The 16,491-nt window shown below is 40.4% G+C and overlaps 3 protein-coding genes across 4 annotated transcripts; 1 reads left to right on the top strand and 2 right to left on the bottom strand.

Annotated features, from left to right (window-relative positions):
- Positions 1-1,100: 1,100 nt before the first annotated feature.
- On the top strand, positions 1,101-4,439 carry LOC113144778 (cis-aconitate decarboxylase-like). The gene is made up of 6 exons (XM_026331003.1): positions 1,101-1,118; positions 1,431-1,485; positions 1,805-1,992; positions 2,257-2,349; positions 2,823-3,028; positions 3,512-4,439. The coding sequence occupies exons 1-6, from the start codon at positions 1,101-1,103 to the stop codon at positions 4,437-4,439; spliced, it is 1,488 nt and encodes a 495-aa protein (XP_026186788.1).
- Positions 4,440-5,551: 1,112 nt separating this feature from the next.
- On the bottom strand, positions 5,552-7,367 carry glod5 (glyoxalase domain containing 5). The gene is made up of 4 exons (XM_026330751.1): positions 7,217-7,367; positions 6,702-6,857; positions 6,200-6,355; positions 5,552-6,039 (listed from the first exon to the last, which is right to left on the bottom strand). The coding sequence occupies exons 1-4, from the start codon at positions 7,271-7,273 to the stop codon at positions 5,902-5,904; spliced, it is 507 nt and encodes a 168-aa protein (XP_026186536.1). The 5' UTR covers positions 7,274-7,367; the 3' UTR covers positions 5,552-5,901.
- Positions 7,368-8,198: 831 nt separating this feature from the next.
- Positions 8,199-15,610, bottom strand: rlim (ring finger protein, LIM domain interacting). 2 transcript variants are annotated; one of them, XM_026330738.1, is made up of 5 exons: positions 15,462-15,610; positions 14,623-14,782; positions 13,235-13,462; positions 11,797-11,901; positions 8,199-11,709 (listed from the first exon to the last, which is right to left on the bottom strand). In XM_026330738.1, exons 3-5 carry the CDS (start codon positions 13,401-13,403, stop codon positions 10,061-10,063), a joined length of 1,923 nt encoding a protein of 640 aa, XP_026186523.1. In that variant the 5' UTR covers positions 13,404-13,462; positions 14,623-14,782; positions 15,462-15,610; the 3' UTR covers positions 8,199-10,060. The 2 variants fall into 2 exon arrangements, with proteins under 2 accessions (XP_026186523.1, XP_026186522.1); XM_026330737.1 differs by having other exon boundaries at positions 13,235-13,465; positions 15,462-15,609.
- Positions 15,611-16,491: the final 881 nt, after the last annotated feature.

Raw genomic sequence — 16,491 nt, 5'->3', positions numbered from 1 at the left:
CACTAAAGAACCATGTGAGTGAAAATATGACAAGAACATATTAAAAAAAGATAATGAACTCCTCAACATCTTGTCTCTGGTTTGAGACAATTTTTCCTAATTTTCAGATCAGTTTTCATCATTATACAATCCAACAATAAGATCTTTTCTTGAAAATTTTTAAAAACTCATAATTACAACAAAAAGCTTCGTTTAGTTTTTTTTGTTTGTGTGTTTTTCATCAGTCGCAGTTCACCATGGCAGCATGTGGTGACTTTGCCTCTGGTTCCTGTTCCTTGTGCACAGATAATTGATTTATGCCCATCCTTGCAATGTTATTCTCATTATGAAACTGTGTCAGCATTACAGGAGTGCGTAACTACATAGTAGTAACTATACTACTATAGTTAGTACGATGAGCCAGTGTTGTAGTGAGACAGCAGATGCAGAGACATGGCTGTATCCATTGTCCTATTAATATTAGTAAAGGAAAAAAAAATGCAGCTGTGTGTATAAATAATCATTGGTGTCTTAGCTCTAACACTGATATCAGGACCAAAGACAAACCAAACAGAGTTAATGAGTTTTTTTAAGTTGTCTCTTGCTACTTGTTATATCTATGGTAACTTCATAAATAACTTTGATGAAAAACATTGTCTCTTATTGCTATTACTGTCAAACTGTTGAATTTTGTCAGATGTGGAAATAAAGCCTTACTTGTTCAAGGTGTTTGCATAGGTGAGGTGTTGAGCTGTTCTGAAACCGGGATGCAGGTTTGTCATAAATAAGGCTTGTAGGAGGAGTTGAATTAAATATCCCTGACCCATGTTCAGTACTATGAGAAGTTATGTCTCTAAAAATAAACTTCCCTTCTTTGTCATTATTCTCTTCTGATGATGCTGATTGTGTCAGTGATGAGTGCAATAGAAATTCCTTCCTTGAAACGTAAGCCTGCCCTTCCTTGTTCCTTTAAGTCAAGTTTGGTGGTCATCTGGGCTATATAAGGTAGGCACTTACCAACCCCGAAACACATCACTGACTGCAAAACTACAGCATCAACCCACAAAGGGAAGAGAAAACAAGTTTATTGAGACGAAGTGACAAAACACCACAGTGAAACCATGATGCACAAGCTGCAGGTAAATATTTAAGATATTTTTGCTTTCTAAATAGATGAATAGACACACAGACTGTAATGAAGGTTTTAAATCTTATGTTTGCTTGGATGAGCAAAATAATGGCTTTATTTTATTTTTTGTTAATAATTCAATAGCATCTAGAGTGTAGGATTTTTGTGAGTACATATTGTAATGATGCCACTGTCAGCTACAATGATGATCAAACTTTTGAAGTCAAGTATTAACATATACTGATTTATAACTGAGCTCATGTAATGCAGTTCTGATTTATAGTTTACAGGTGTATTTAACTTACTCTGCTGTGCTCCACAGAAAACCATAAGACCAGTATGGGCTGTTAAAGGATTGCACAATTCTGCACTGCAAGGTAAACTCAGCCACTGATATGTGAGGCTGACAGGTCATTCTTGACAGAGTTTTGTAAAAGTCAACTTTCTAGTTTTTCCCCCCATTACAATTCAAGAAGCTTGAGTTAATATTCTGTCAAATTTTTGGCAAATCTTTTTTAACTTTAGCCAGTTACTGGTTGTATGAATACTGGAGAAATATTATTCCACTGGTACAGGCTATAACAAAACAATAATAATAACTTTATTGTGAAAACTACATCACTTTAAAAACGAATATACTTGACCTTCACAATTTTTCATCTAATTTCTCTCTACATCACATCTTTACTCCTGCAGTTTTGAAGCGACCAGCACCCGAGGACACAGTCACTGACAGTTTTGGGAAGTTCATCAGTGAGATAAAGCCCCAGCATCTGTCCTCTGTTGTGCTCCACCGCAGTAAAAGGATGGTGCTGGACAGCATTGGAGTTGGTCTGATTGGCAGCACGACAGACGTGTTTGAACTGGCCCTGCAGCATTGCCAGGTGAGACATATAGAATCTGATAAGAAAGTAGAGCAGATAAAAGCAAAAACTGGCTCATACATACAAGAGCTGTAAATCAATTACAATCAAATGATGGATGAGATGATTAAAAAACATTTACACTGAAATTAGATTTAACTTAACTTAAATTTCACTTGTGTTTGTGTGTGTATATGAGTGATGACAGACTCTGTAACTTTAGTTTTTAACATAAATACCCTTGAAAAGATTCCCTGTTTACCTGCCTCTGTCATTTCCCCTCAGCACATGTACGCTCCTGATGACATCAGCTTTGTGTACGGACGCAGGGGCACCAGGCTCTCCCCGACACTGGCAGCCTTTGTCAATGGAGTTGCGGTGAGTTTAAATACTGTAGGTGGAACAAATGTCTCACCATTGCTGCCAGTACACTACACAGTTTCAGGTGAACTAAATTTCTGACCACAACCAAACTATAGTTTATTTATATTCTGTCTGGACAGTCAGCTGCAGGTGGGGTGATGAAAATACACAGGAAACCTCAGACATTTCCATCACTATGTCTGCAAACATCAGTTGGACTTTATCTCTAAGGAAACCATCAGCCTGCCCAGCCCATTTTACAGCCTGCATTTGGCCTCAGTGGTTTATGGCTGTTTTTGACAATTACAGCTTTTAAAATGTACTCGTCATAGAAAACAGTTAGGGTGGATGTTCCTGAGAAGGAAGTGGGTGTAGAGTAAAATGGCATTATTTATACACCGTATTTACAGAAGCAAGGCAGCATCGTGTTCTTGGTTAGTTGTAAGAATATTTTCAATAGTATTTCATAGTATTTTTTTTTGCTGTAGACTCACTCCATGGACTTTGATGACACATGGCACCCTGCCACTCATCCCTCAGGAGCGGTTCTTCCTGCCGTCTTAGCACTCAGTGACATGATGCCTGCTAACAGTAAAACTACTGGCCTAGACTTCCTGCTGGCTTTCAATGTCGGCATTGAGATCCAGGGCCGGCTGATGAGGTTCTCTAATGAGGCCCACAACATCCCCAAGAGGTGAGCGCTTCAGAGTCAAAGTGGACACACATTCTGTAATTGATAGACTTGTAGAAGAGGGTTTTGTACATAATTATTTATAGTTTATATGGAGAATATCTACAAAGTCAAAAGAAATCCATAAGTGACTGATTTTAGTAGTGTGATTTACACAAAGGCCTGTGCAGTGAATGTGCAGCCTCTTAGTGATGTTAATGAGGTGTGAAGGGTGTGTTTTTATGTTAATCTCAGGGACAGCAGAGGCTCTGTGGGTAGTGTTAGCATAATTGGCCATGTGGAGACAGGACTCAATTTGGCAAATGACCCACCACATGTAGAAAATACTGCAATGACTAAACATGCATTTCTGGTGTCTCTGCATGTGGAAAATCCTAGACAACAGAGGTTTTGCTCTAACTAAAAGAGTACCCATTTAAACATGTGAACATTAACAAGCCATGTGACCAAAGTCTCTTTGTGTCTTTCTGTTTTCCTCATCAACAGGTTTCATCCTCCCAGTGTGGTAGGGACCATGGGAAGTGCAGCTGCATGTGCTCATTTCCTGTCCTTGGATCCCTCCCAGTGCAGTCATGCCTTGGCCATAGCTGCTTCTCTATCTGGAGCCCCAATGGCCAATGCTGCCACTCAGTCTAAACCCCTCCACATTGGTAATGCTTCACGTTTGGGGCTAGAGGCTGCTTTGCTGGCCTCTCGAGGCCTAGAGGCAAGTCCTCTGGTCCTGGATGCTGTTGCAGGGGTGGCTGGCTTCAGTGCATTTTATGAAGACTATGTGCCACAGCCTTTGGAATCACCCAGTGATGGTGGCCACATTTTCCTGCTAGAGGAGCAGGACATGGGCTTCAAGCGCTTCCCTGCCCATCTGGGGATGCACTGGGTGGCAGATGCTGCAGCCTCGGTCCATAAGCTCCTTGTTGGAGCTGGGACCGGCACTGTCTCCCCAGCTCAGGTTCAGGACATCCTGCTCAGAGTCCCCAAATCTAAATACATCAACAGGCCCTTCCCTGAGTCTGAGCATGAGGCACGCCACTCATTCCAGTTCAATGCCTGCAGCGCTCTCCTGGATGGCGAGGTGACCGTGCAGTCCTTCACTCCCGCTGCCATGAGCCGCCCTGACCTGCTCGCTCTGCTGAGCCGTGTTCGGGTGGAGCATCCCCAAGACAACCCAGCCAATTTCAACCGCATGTATGCAGAAGTCCAGGTGACACTTGTTGGAGGCGACATTTTGAAGGGACGCTGTGACACCTTCTATGGTCACTGGAGAAACCCACTGACCACTGAGAGCCTGGTGAAGAAGTTCAGAAACAACGCAGGTGTGGTGCTTCCCCCTGAGAAGGTTGAGCGAGTGATTGATGTGGTGGAGGAGCTGGACAGACTGGGAGACTGCAGAACCCTTCTCTCACAGCTGCAATGAACATTTGCAGAATACACAATAACAGAAAAACTGAAATTCATTCATCCATCATCTATACCTGCTTATTCCTATTTAGGGTCATATGGATCTGCTGGAGCCTATCCCAGCTCTCTTTGGGTGAAAGGCAGGGGTACACCCTGGACAGGTCACCAGTCCATCACAGGGCCACATAGAGACAAACAACCTCACACACTCACACTCACTCCTATGGGCAATTTAGAGTCACCAATCAACCTGACATACATGTTTTTGGACTGTGGGAGGAAACCAGAGTACCTGGAGAAAACCCACACAAGCACAGGGAGAACATGCAAACTCCACACAGAAAGGCCCCTGATGGGTTTCAAACCGGCATCTTAGGCAACAGTGTTGACCACTAATCCATCGTGCTGCCCCAAAACAGAAATAATTGCCCATAATAGTACAAAACATATCCAACTGATAATAAAATGCCGCATTTGTCCAAATCAAGCCTGTAGAATATCACCTGTCCAAATGAGAAAAATTCACCTATTTCATAGGCTACCACAAAGTACACAATTATTTCTCCATGTAACTCTTATTAATCTAACCTACATTGGGCTAAATTATTTCATTACATTACTTCAGAAGCTTTTCAGAGAACATTATCTAGTTGAATGACAAAGGTAAAATGAAGATTTACATATATACTTCTTTCAATGTACTGTATTTTACACTTTATCAGTTCCAAATAATGGATTGTTAAACTGTTAATTTAAATAATATAGTCTAAAACCTTCATGATTGTAAATATGCAAATACCGCAGTATTTCCTCTACCTTTCAAACATTTTACATTTATTTAATTTCTGTTTGTAAGATTTTTTTCTAATAAAGCTCCTTGAAACCATGGTCTGAGAATTTTTTCATAAAAGATCAAAATGTAAATGTCTTCACTGTGGCTCAGAAAAAATATTCACAACCCTTTCTGATTGCTTAAACACAACTATTCAAACACATATTTGAAGATAAAATGTTTAAAAACACACATATATGACAAAATACAACATACTACAATTCAGTAAAAATTGTGAGTATACTTCAAGTCTCAAACTCACCTTTTAGCAAATAAAGTGCCAAACTGTTTTTACGTCTTGCAAAAGGTTTTTATTTCTGGGTGAAAAAGCCATGTTTCTCATAGTATTTTACTTTCATAAAATAAAAGTACCCACTATAACTGTAGGTGTTTATTTCACTTTATATGCTAAGTTCAGCACTTTCGTGTAAAAAAGAAAACAACACTATTCACACATGGTTAAATAGAAGCAACTGGTCAGCAGACTTACACAGGAAATGTGACCCTGCACAGCCAACTGATGTTATCCAGCCCAGTCTAAATGCATGTGTTGTTTGAACTGCAGTAATTTTGGTCATAAAACTTTATAGCTGAAACAGTGATTCTGTAAAGTAGGCCCCATAGACAGAGATGTTAAAAAATAGTCTTAGGATGATTCTTCTGACTGGTTATAGTTTGACACTTCGATTAGATTGTGGTCTGGATCCCTGAAGTAGAGAGAGGTGATGGTCCCCAGTGCTCCACTCCTCTGCACTGGACCCTCTTCGATCTTGACTCCACAAGCCTGCAGAGAGGAAGCAACAGAAACTGACTGAGAATTTCAGTTCCAGCTCAATCCTGAACCTAATATGAGATAAAGTAAAATGGTTTTAAAAGAGCAACCACCTTACAAGACTAAGATTGATCATGGCAACTCAGGGCAGTCTGTGTATTGGGTGAGGTACCTTCAGATGTTCAGCTACTGTAGCCAGAGGGGTTGTAGTGATGAGGCACAGATCTACAGAGCCTGAGGTTGGGTGCTGGGCTTTCGGCTCAAACTCTTGGCCCAGCTGGTGAAGGTTAAACTTCTGTTGCCCAAATCCCAGAGCTTTACGGTCTCCCTTGAAATTGCAGAGTTGGCATGTGTGCATGGGCGGGAAATGTCTGAAAGCTTATAAACTGACTGAATACAGAGGATTGCTATCAGCTGACATGTAATCAAAGCCTGCCACCTAGTGGATTTTCTCAAACATCAAAAGTGCAAGAGTATTTTACTTGACTGTTAACCGTTTCATTTTCTGCTCATGGGGCATTAGGAGAGCACAGTTGGCAAGCACCCTGACTTTCTACTTGACTTTCCTACAGACAGGAAGGCAATATTTAGATTATTTAGCTAATACAATATATTATTTAATAATTTGATGTAAAATGAAACAATAATAAAAAATAAATAATCACATGCCATACCTTGAAAGTGATGACCTCCATGCCAAGGACTGAGGTGTAGAAGTTGACGGTGTCTGGTATACTCTTCACTGTAAGAACCAAATGGTCCAGGTGGCTCACCTCAAATGGACACGTTCCTTTCAATTTGACATCTCGCGGTGTTTGGATGAAGGCGGTCTGAAAGAGGTGAGAATGGTGGATTTTAAGATGAATTGATACCAATGAAATCCAGAGAAAGAACAATGCAATGAACAGCACCGCTGTGTGGTGGATGTAAGCGTCAGAGAGGTCGTCGCGGAATTATAGTCTAGTTAACTTAGTTATACCGGTAAAAGCTCAGGTCGGTGTAGCCGGAGTCCGTGTCTGAAGTCGGTAAATATTTTATTGACCTGCGGTTTCTGGAAAGTGAAAGTCCAAACAGCAGAGCTACATTGGAGCTACTCCCACCCTCACAGCGTTGGACACGAGTGATAAGACAGTGATGAAAGCGTTAGTTAGCACTTAGTCACATAAAGACACAATGACACTTAAATTACCTTGAAACAGCTCCTCTGAAAAAGCGACAAGCGGCGCCCAGCTACCCGCAGCGCCATCCTTGGCGTGGTCTGAAACTTACTTCCTTGTTTGTTCCCACTGTGGACTGTGAAAGAGCCGCAGCTCCAAGGTTATCTTAAAGCTCAGCGCCGTAATGGGCTGTGTTTACCTGGCGCTGCAACGTCAACACCAGTATTACAGTGACTGCATTTTGTTATTTTCCAGTCAAATTGAACTATACAGCAAGGCTCGTTAACAGTAGAATCGCTTTCTTGTGTTTTCCCTGGGAGGCTGAACAGGTTGTTGTTTAGCGGTATTTGTTATTACCCATCGAAACTTCCTGTTCTTTAAAAGTTTCTACACAATTCAGTTTTTAAAAAAAGCCGTAGTTAATTGTTAAAGTATGTTTTAGCAGAGTTCAAGGTTGGTGACTGAATGTGTACTAGGCTGCACATTCAGAGGTCTTTGTCAAATTCTGCCCAGCTGATGTAAGAGATGGACAAAAAAACAAACACCTCTCAATATAATAAAGTCCTTTCATAGTCCACCTTTAATTAGCCAGCATTATGTCCTCACTAATGAACATACCTATATTTACACATTTCCAAAAAAAGCCAACAAAAAATGAACATTATAAAATGCATTAATGGAAAATCTAAAGCAGCTGTTGTACTGAATTCCATTGTACAGTTGTGTCCAATGGGCAGTAAATGTATTTTTTAGTTACAGAGCAAAAGTGGTGTAATTTTAAATGACACTGGTGGGAAGTGAACATCCTCAACCTGCTCTTCAAACCATCATCATGCTCATTATTATAAGTTAGGGTGTGTTAAAATGTACAGTCAGATCAAAGCAAAAAAAAAAAGGAAATATCTACTAAATATATTTAGAGTGTTAAAATATTTGAAGTAATTCATGTGTGCATCTGGATGCAGCATACAATCATCAAACAGCACAGTGAGTGTACAGAATGCATGACCGCAATTCATTTTATAGCATAACAAGTTGTTTAATTCAGCGGTTTAACACCCAGCTAACATACTGCCCTGGGTGGGTCACAGAACAAGGCCAAAACTAAAGCACAGCCTAAGAGGGAACATACATTTCATTTACATGTTTACGTTATTGAACAATGACAATGACTTGCATTCAGACTTTGTCCCACAAGGGCACGTGATAAGTGTGGCCAGGACACCAAACAGTGAAACAAGAAACACGACAGGGTGGCATTAACAGCAATGCCATTTTCTTCCTTTAGTCAGTGTTTCTGTTCACAAACAGTGCTATTGCAATCTACAGAAATACTAAATAAAATAAAATGAACTTCAACACAATTTAAGAAGGTAATAAGTCTTCATTTAAGGTTTGAGCCATTAAGCTTTTAACAACAGCATACATCATGGTTTGTATTTCCCTACTTACACTTTCGCATGTATTGCACACTGATATGGAGCATCTGTTCAAGACGCAAGAGAATCCCAATGTTTCCTAGAATCTTAGAAAGACTGAAGGACAATGGTGTGCTTTCCTTTCCAGAGCTGGTAAATGTTCGACACCCAAACCTTTGAGTTGGTAACCTGTCACTTGTACATTGAGGTGGACCATCACGTAAAAAAAAATGACCTATCCTGGCTTGAGTTGAGAAGGCATCAATCAGTCAGTGATTAAAAGATCACACATTGTATTAGTGGAAAAGAGAATCAGACCAGTAGCTCATGGATTACAGGACATTCAAGTAAATGACCTTTAACTTGTGGGGTAAAGGCAATAGCAATTTAAATTTCTTAAATGTCTTGTCTGTGTATGTAACATTTTCAAGGTGGAAAAATTCAAATGGTGGCATTTTGAAATCAGCTCAATATCTACTACCAATATTAAGACATTTATAATTTCTGGTATAAATAGTAAATCATTTTTAATGATCAAGAAAATACAGATGGTATAGGATTCCAAAACAAATTGACACACTGCAAAAGTAACCTAGTTTATTTTTTCTTTCCCCTATGCCTGTACAACATTCTTTTTTTTTTTTTTTTTTTAAAATAACTCCATACACTGGGAATTTTCATGGTATAGCAGTTTGGTTCAGGTGAACGGAGAGAGGAAAAATAATAAAAAAAAATTAAAAAAAAAAAGTACAAGTAACACAGTAAATGGCAAACCAATTAATGTCCTACATTCTTTGGACAGTACAATCTCTAAATAATTCCACTGTGTGCACTGATGGCACCTATTTTTTTAATACCAAATTTAGGGATGCTATCATAGAGAGTAATTGTGGCCAACACAACTCTAATGATTAGGCGATCATTTACGTCCAGACCCATCCAATGATACAAAGTATAATTCAAAATGATTTTATTATAATTATATTTGCTTATTTACAGCTAATACTTTTAACTGGTGTAACTAGGAACTGTCCCAATACCCAACTTATGCTATGTAAGGCACCATTTAGGTGCTAATACAAAACATTGGAGTTGAAGTGCCTGAACTACCTGTAAGTGTGCAGCATTTATAACCAGGGGGTTTTTAGAGATATAGGTCTGATCAAGTGCATGGCATGATGCAATTTTAAAAAACTGCTTGGTCCTTACAGGTTGATTGAAACAGCATGCATTGCTTGTGTCTAACTTTGGACTGCATTAAGAAATGTCATACTAGAGACTGAATATGTCAAAATGTCACTGTAGGGAACACCCCAAATCAAACCTGTGACTGCATTATGATCAAACTCACAAATGGTATGAAGGAAATACATTTCAATAGTGGAGACATTTCTTCAAAGCCTCTCACGGACTTGGGATATTACATTACTTAAATTGAGACAAAATATCTGCAGACCATCACACCACACTCTCTCGGTTGGCTGACACCAGGACAGCCCTGCGGCATATTGGGCATGTGGAGTTTTCGGACAGCCAGCGATCAATACAGTGGACATGGTATTCATGTGAGCAGGGCAGCTTACGTAGCTTGTTACCTTCTGCATATTCTGTTATACAGACACTGCAAGTCTTCAAGGCATCACTCTCACCAAAGTTGCGCATGGACAGGTTGTCAATCTGCTCTTTAGTCAGTCCTTGGGGCTGGTCCTCATCATCATCATTTAGGAGGAAGAAGTGGGCAAGCCGCAGGAAAGGCAGTGAGCTGGGCTCCTCTAAACTGATAGGTGGTCTAGATCGGGACCTGCCACCAGAGCCAGGTGGGCCAGAGGCAAGGCCCTCACCCACATCAGTCTCAACTGTCCTTGCTCGGACTCCAGCAGCCACAGGTGGTTCATCAACATCAGCAGCAGGAGAAGCAGCAGTAGCGCTGGCATCTGGGTTGTTGAGGGCTTCAGCCAGATCTGTAGGTGCACTGGCTCCACGGTTTGAATCTGAAGAATCAGAGTCTGAATCCATGAGGTAGCCAAGTTCACCAAAACCAGTCATAATCTGTCTAATCATAGATTGGAGAGCCACTGAGGTTGCCTCTCCCAAACCTGCATCAGAGATTCTTCGGATAGGGATGCGAATTGTACTGACATAGGTTCTCACACCAGCACGCTCAGAGCGTGAGAAAGTCCTACGAAAACCACCATGCTCACTTTCATAAAGAAATGTGTTATTTGAGTTCTGGGAACGCGAGCGAGTACGACTGGCAATGCTGTCTCTTTGCCGATATTCACCTGGACGCACACGACGCACCTGAAGATCAAGCATAATGGTCGGAGGACGGCGCCCTGCTGCTCCCCCTTCCCCTCCAGCAGCTTCTCCTTCCTGAGAGCCGACATTTTGGGCCTCTGGTGGGGATTCTGAAGCAGCCCTAGGTGGCTGAACATCACTGTCAACGGTGCTTTGCCTGGAAAGAACATGTTGTCGAGTCCGAGAACTGCCCTCCATTTGAGGTACAGGAGGAGCATTGATGGCAGAGGTGGGCTCTTGAGAGATGTGGGCGTGACGTGGATGAGGAAGACCATCCAGCTGATCCAAGTTAAGAGGGGAACGGCTCCTTGCCGTTCGAGCCCTGGTCCTGCGTTGTTCTGGACTGCGGCTGCGGGCTCTCCTTAGTCCTCTGCGTGGAGAAGGAGAAAGTGAGGGCTGTGTTGGCAGGGCAGCAGGCGAGCTGGGAGGTTCTCCTAAAATCTCTTGTGAAACAGCCTCTTCTAGTTCAGGTTCTGGTTCCACTATGACAGCTAACTCCTCTACAACTGGTTCTTCCACCACTTCGGTTTCCATTGGGATTTGTGATTCAGCATTTGTCACGACTTCTTGACCCTCTGCTGACTCCTGCTCCCCTTCAGCAGCTGCCTGCTGTTCAGCCAGGTTGCGGTTCACACTGATTTCCAGGCTAAAGCGAAAATCGCCACTGTTTGGATTGGTCTGGCTTACTGCCCGCCATGACTGGTTTCCACGATGACCAGTTCTGGTTGTGTTTCCTGTACGCCTCACTGTGTTCAACCAGTCCAGCAAACTATCCCCACTGGCTGGATCCTCTGAGCTTTGCGGTTGCTCTGAAAAATAGAAAAGCTAACAAGTGACAAATCATACCTTAATGTGACAGTAAATACCACAATTTAATGAAAAATTACAGAACTTACCAACTGGATTTTCTCCACTTTCAGTACTAGGACTGTTATTCTGTTGTTCTGGACCATCTTTGATTTGCTGAAGTCTATTAATTAACTCCGCCTCTGTCACCTCTCCTGAAAGAAACATTACAAAACAGAACAATAGTCCGATTAAAAAGAAAAATTGGCAATTCACTTTCTGGGATGTTAAGCGTGTAGTTCATTTCTTCTTCACTAGTATGACCACCAACATAAGCCGCAAGAAAAAAAGAAAAGTTGGCTAAAAAAAAAAAAAACACTCCCAACTTAACGTCCTATAAGAAGATATGACATTTTCTGATTTAATGCACACAAAGGAAAGGTCAGTAGAGGGACACAAACAGCCCCATGTCTAGCCAATAGAGTCTAAAGTAAAAAGCAAACCTTGTGCTGTATTTCAGAAGGGCAGTACATGGTTCAATAAAAAGAAAATAACTGATGTTCAATGTCTGTAGTGTATAGGTCCATAAAGCTGCTTGGGTTTCTTTAAACACAGCAATAGGACAGTACTGAAAACCTCCAGACTTACCAGGGCATGGCACTCTCCATTCAATGCCCTCTCCTTGCAGGATGCTCCACTAAAGGATGCTCCAAACTTACTTTCTCCCCTCCCACTGTCCTGGGACAGAAATGGATTGGGCGTCTTCAGTAGTCCGCAGGCTGTTGCATGTTGGTGACAAATCCAGAACTAGAGATACCTAAGCTTAACTTTATATTAGAACCCCTCTTTCTAATGTGTATTCATGAAATGTGTAATGACAGAAGACAAATACTTTATCAATAGTTCATAAAAGAATACAATTAATTAAGTTGTGATTGAAAGGTCTGCAAAGGCAAGGCTGTAAACTGTCTTGGAGCAAGAACTTATTTGTAGAACTTCTTAATTTAAAAATGTCTAACACTGGTCGCATGTGGGTTGCACTATAGTTTACTTTGTATCACAACACAATGACGTTACCAATACCACATTCACTTTCTGGAGGAGACATGCCTGTAGTTGATATATAATTTATTCAAGAGGAGAAGGTAGTCCACGTATTACCTCACTACAGGACTTTTGATGCAAAATATTTGGCACACTGTATATAAAACCTTTGCGTAAGCTACAGGGTATTGACATGTTATTAGTAATGTCAGAATTTAAATTTCCTCTAAATCAACAGCACTTTGAAAAAGGAGGAATGGACCCCAATGTAGCTCAGACTGAGCATAAAAAGAGAAGAGTAGATAAAAGTAAAGACATCAATTTGATTGATATCTTTTAATTTAACAATTTAAAACGTAACTACAAGTGAAACCATCTCCTAGAATACACTAATGACCTTTTGAGTCCCTTTAAATAATAGAAATATAAATTTTACACACATGATTTTTTTTTTTTAAAAAACAAGATTAAAGGCTGGTGTAACTAAAACAAAGGGTGTATTACCTGGGGTGCCCAAAAGATTGTTGTCTCTCATGAGACGATAGTCCTCATCACTGAGATTGTTGACAAACTGGTAGAAGGCCTCCTCCCTGCCCAGGCGGTCCAGCTGCCTTCTGCGCTGTGACTCTGGCTGGTCACTGCCATTCTGCTCTAAACTGTCTGACCCTTCCATTGATTCAGAAGGAAGGGAGGGAGGTCAAGGGATGTTCTCCAATCTTCAGCAAGATCCACCTGCTGCAGCAGGAAATACATACATTTATGTATTTATATACATTAGATGGAATGGATGGTGGATATTCCCAGATTACTCCTACCAAAGGCATATAACAATGTCTTATTTCACACCTTTTGGTATTCCCACTCTGTTAGCTGAGACAGGTATACAGCAGTGATATAATGGCCGAAGCAGTGTATTATCAACCAAGTAAACTGTCATCAAGTGAAATCTCATTTGACAGCATCACAATAAGCCCTTCGATATTTGAGGAGAACATCAGCTTGCTGAATGGATAAGATTAGCTAATGTTAGCGCGATTTATGCCCGTTGGTTATAACTAAAGCAAAGCAGCATATGTTGACAGTATAAACGAAACACTAGCTACCGGAGCCGCTGTTTTTACCGTGACTGACAACGTACTTTTCATCACCACGTTACATTTGATTGTTTAAGAGCTGTAGGTCGTGTGAATGATTTCCGAGTTGTGTGTTAAATCCCATAGGAAAGGCGTATGTTGGTCAAAGTCGAGATAAAAACAAAATGGCATCATCTAGCTTAGCTAGCTTATGTTCGCTAGCTAGCCTTAGCTTGTATGGGGTCGCTAACGCTATCAACTTCGAGCACTTTAAAGGAGGAGTCACTGAATTTGGAACAAAAATCTAACTAAAGCAGATGATGAGCGAGTGTTTTGATGCGCGTTTGATACAATTTATATCGTCATCCCTAAACAATCGTCTTACATGAGCAAACAGCGCCGGTTATACTGAGCTTTCAATACGCTAAAGCTAGTTCGCTTCCATGTTAACTAGTTAGCCGACTGGCTACTTACAAACGGTGTAGCTAACATTAGCCGACGCTAACTTAGCCAGTAACTACTCGCTGAGCGTTCTCCGTTAGAACGTGTACTTACAAATGCTGCTTATATCAGGAAACGCGGCTTAAAATGGACATTTCTCCTGTTTATTGTTACGAACATTAACGAAACTCACGAGGATTTCATTAAGATACACTGACGCCGTGTTAGCTCCAGCACAAGCTAACTAAGCAGACGACGTCAACCAATGACGTTCACAACCAGCACCTAACCTAACAAACAAGCTAAAAATAGCTAGCTAATAAAAATTAAAGTAATCGGAAGAATATACTATTTGTAATCAAACCACGGATACATTACCTGTCCAATGATGTTAGTAGCACCGTAGTCTTTCTATCCACTTAACAACGCCGAACCTGGCTTCTTTTCTCGGCTTCCAATTGGAATTTCCCGGTCGACCTTAAATGCACCGTAAAGCCCGTAGATGGCGTTGTTCAGTCATGTTCAAGTTTACCCTGAACTGAAACAAATGACAACAATAATTTATACCCTCTGTACCGAGCAAAAACAAAATATCATAATCCCAAATATAAAAGTCACTGCAGAGTTGTGGCAACAACAAAAATGCTACAGTAAGAATGATTAAAACTCAAGATTTGATTTGTTTTCTCAAGACTTTGTAATGTAACAAAAGTTGAAGCAGAACAAAAATCAGCAGAAATACATGTTAAGGCTTCAAAGTGCCTTCCTATGTCATGCCACTGTATATTCAATATGTGCAATAAGAAAAACACTGCTGTGCATGCCCTTAATATTCAGTATCATGATACTTTGTAATAATCTCTGTCATATTTGACGATTGAAATGGTTTAATACTGAGAAAGTAAAAGCATAGTGAGTGTGCAGAAATAACAATATGCACTTAAGCATTTCATATCACTTTACCTTGCTCAGAGGGTCAATATTTGAATATGGTTTAACTTCAAGACTGTAAATTAATTAGGGTATTTCACACTAAAGTATTAACGTCTAGTTCCCTTTAATATTTGTCCGTTAAATGACTGAACATCGCCCTCTACAGGCTGTAGGATAAATGATTTAAGGTGGACCGGGGAATTCCAACAACGAGTCCTAAATATGAGGGTTTAGCGTTGTGTTGTAATTTATAATGCGATCTAACAAAAACACTTCTTTGATACCTTAAGCACGGACATCAGGATGCTGTCTTGTTTCTTTCAGGAAGGCTACACTGATCTTCCTGAAATGGAGACAAAAAGACGCTTTTCCCCGAGTTAAAGCTCCAAGGCACATGCTGCGACTGCAACATAAATGGTTTGAGTGTGCGTCGACCAATCGTAGCGCAGGAGGCGGGCTAAGCTGTAGTAGTACGCAGTCCGGTAAGTGGAGCTGTCTGAAAGCCTAAACTGAGGGCAACAATAGAGCACCATGTTAGAAAAAAAATGGTGTTTGTTTTGGAGAAGGTTCAGCTGCAGCGTCACGATGCGGTTGTAAACGCAAGTACTCGTTTTACCTTCTGCAGAAGAAGGACTGGAGGACGAAGACCTGTGATGTATTGGCAGCCTGCTGTGCCTGAATGCAGCATTTAACATTATTTGGAGGCTTTCAGCAGAAGCGTATGTCTTATGTAACCGTGCACGACTTCTAGCCAGTATCATCCAACCACCTTTGTCTTTATCTTTTATTTTAGAAACGAATATATTTTCTAGTTACTGGTGTTTTATTTCATTATCATAGAAACAATATTCTATTCGGGCCACTTATAGTTCAGTGTATTTCGAAAACTAGTATCCACTTTATTAGTGTCTATTGTTAAAGAGTGTGTGATGTGGTTTTAAATAGGTAATGAAAATTGTTTCTATTTTTAATTACCATATTTAGTACTAATAAAGTCGATATCTAGGTGCACACTATACTCATGGTATTATATATTACTGTTTTTAACATACTGACAGAAATAAGCAATTATTAAAGCATCAAAAGAAAAAAAACAGTGTACATTAACCAAAACCTCCAAAATGTTTGACAAAAGTCTGAGAGATTATCATAAAATGTATCAAAAATGGCATATCTGCAAACCTCAGTGTTATCAAATCAAAGCGGTAATACCATTTATTCACGTGAAATGACCATTTAGTGTGTAAATCTATATTGCAATTTATAGTTTTTCTAAAATATCAAATCGCTTAATGTCCTCTTTAAGTTTCAGTA

The sequence above is a fragment of the Mastacembelus armatus genome, chromosome 10 (genome assembly GCF_900324485.2).
Source record: "Mastacembelus armatus chromosome 10, fMasArm1.2, whole genome shotgun sequence".
Classification (NCBI taxonomy): domain Eukaryota; kingdom Metazoa; phylum Chordata; class Actinopteri; order Synbranchiformes; family Mastacembelidae; genus Mastacembelus; species Mastacembelus armatus.
This window is presented reverse-complemented; position numbering and strand designations above follow the sequence as displayed.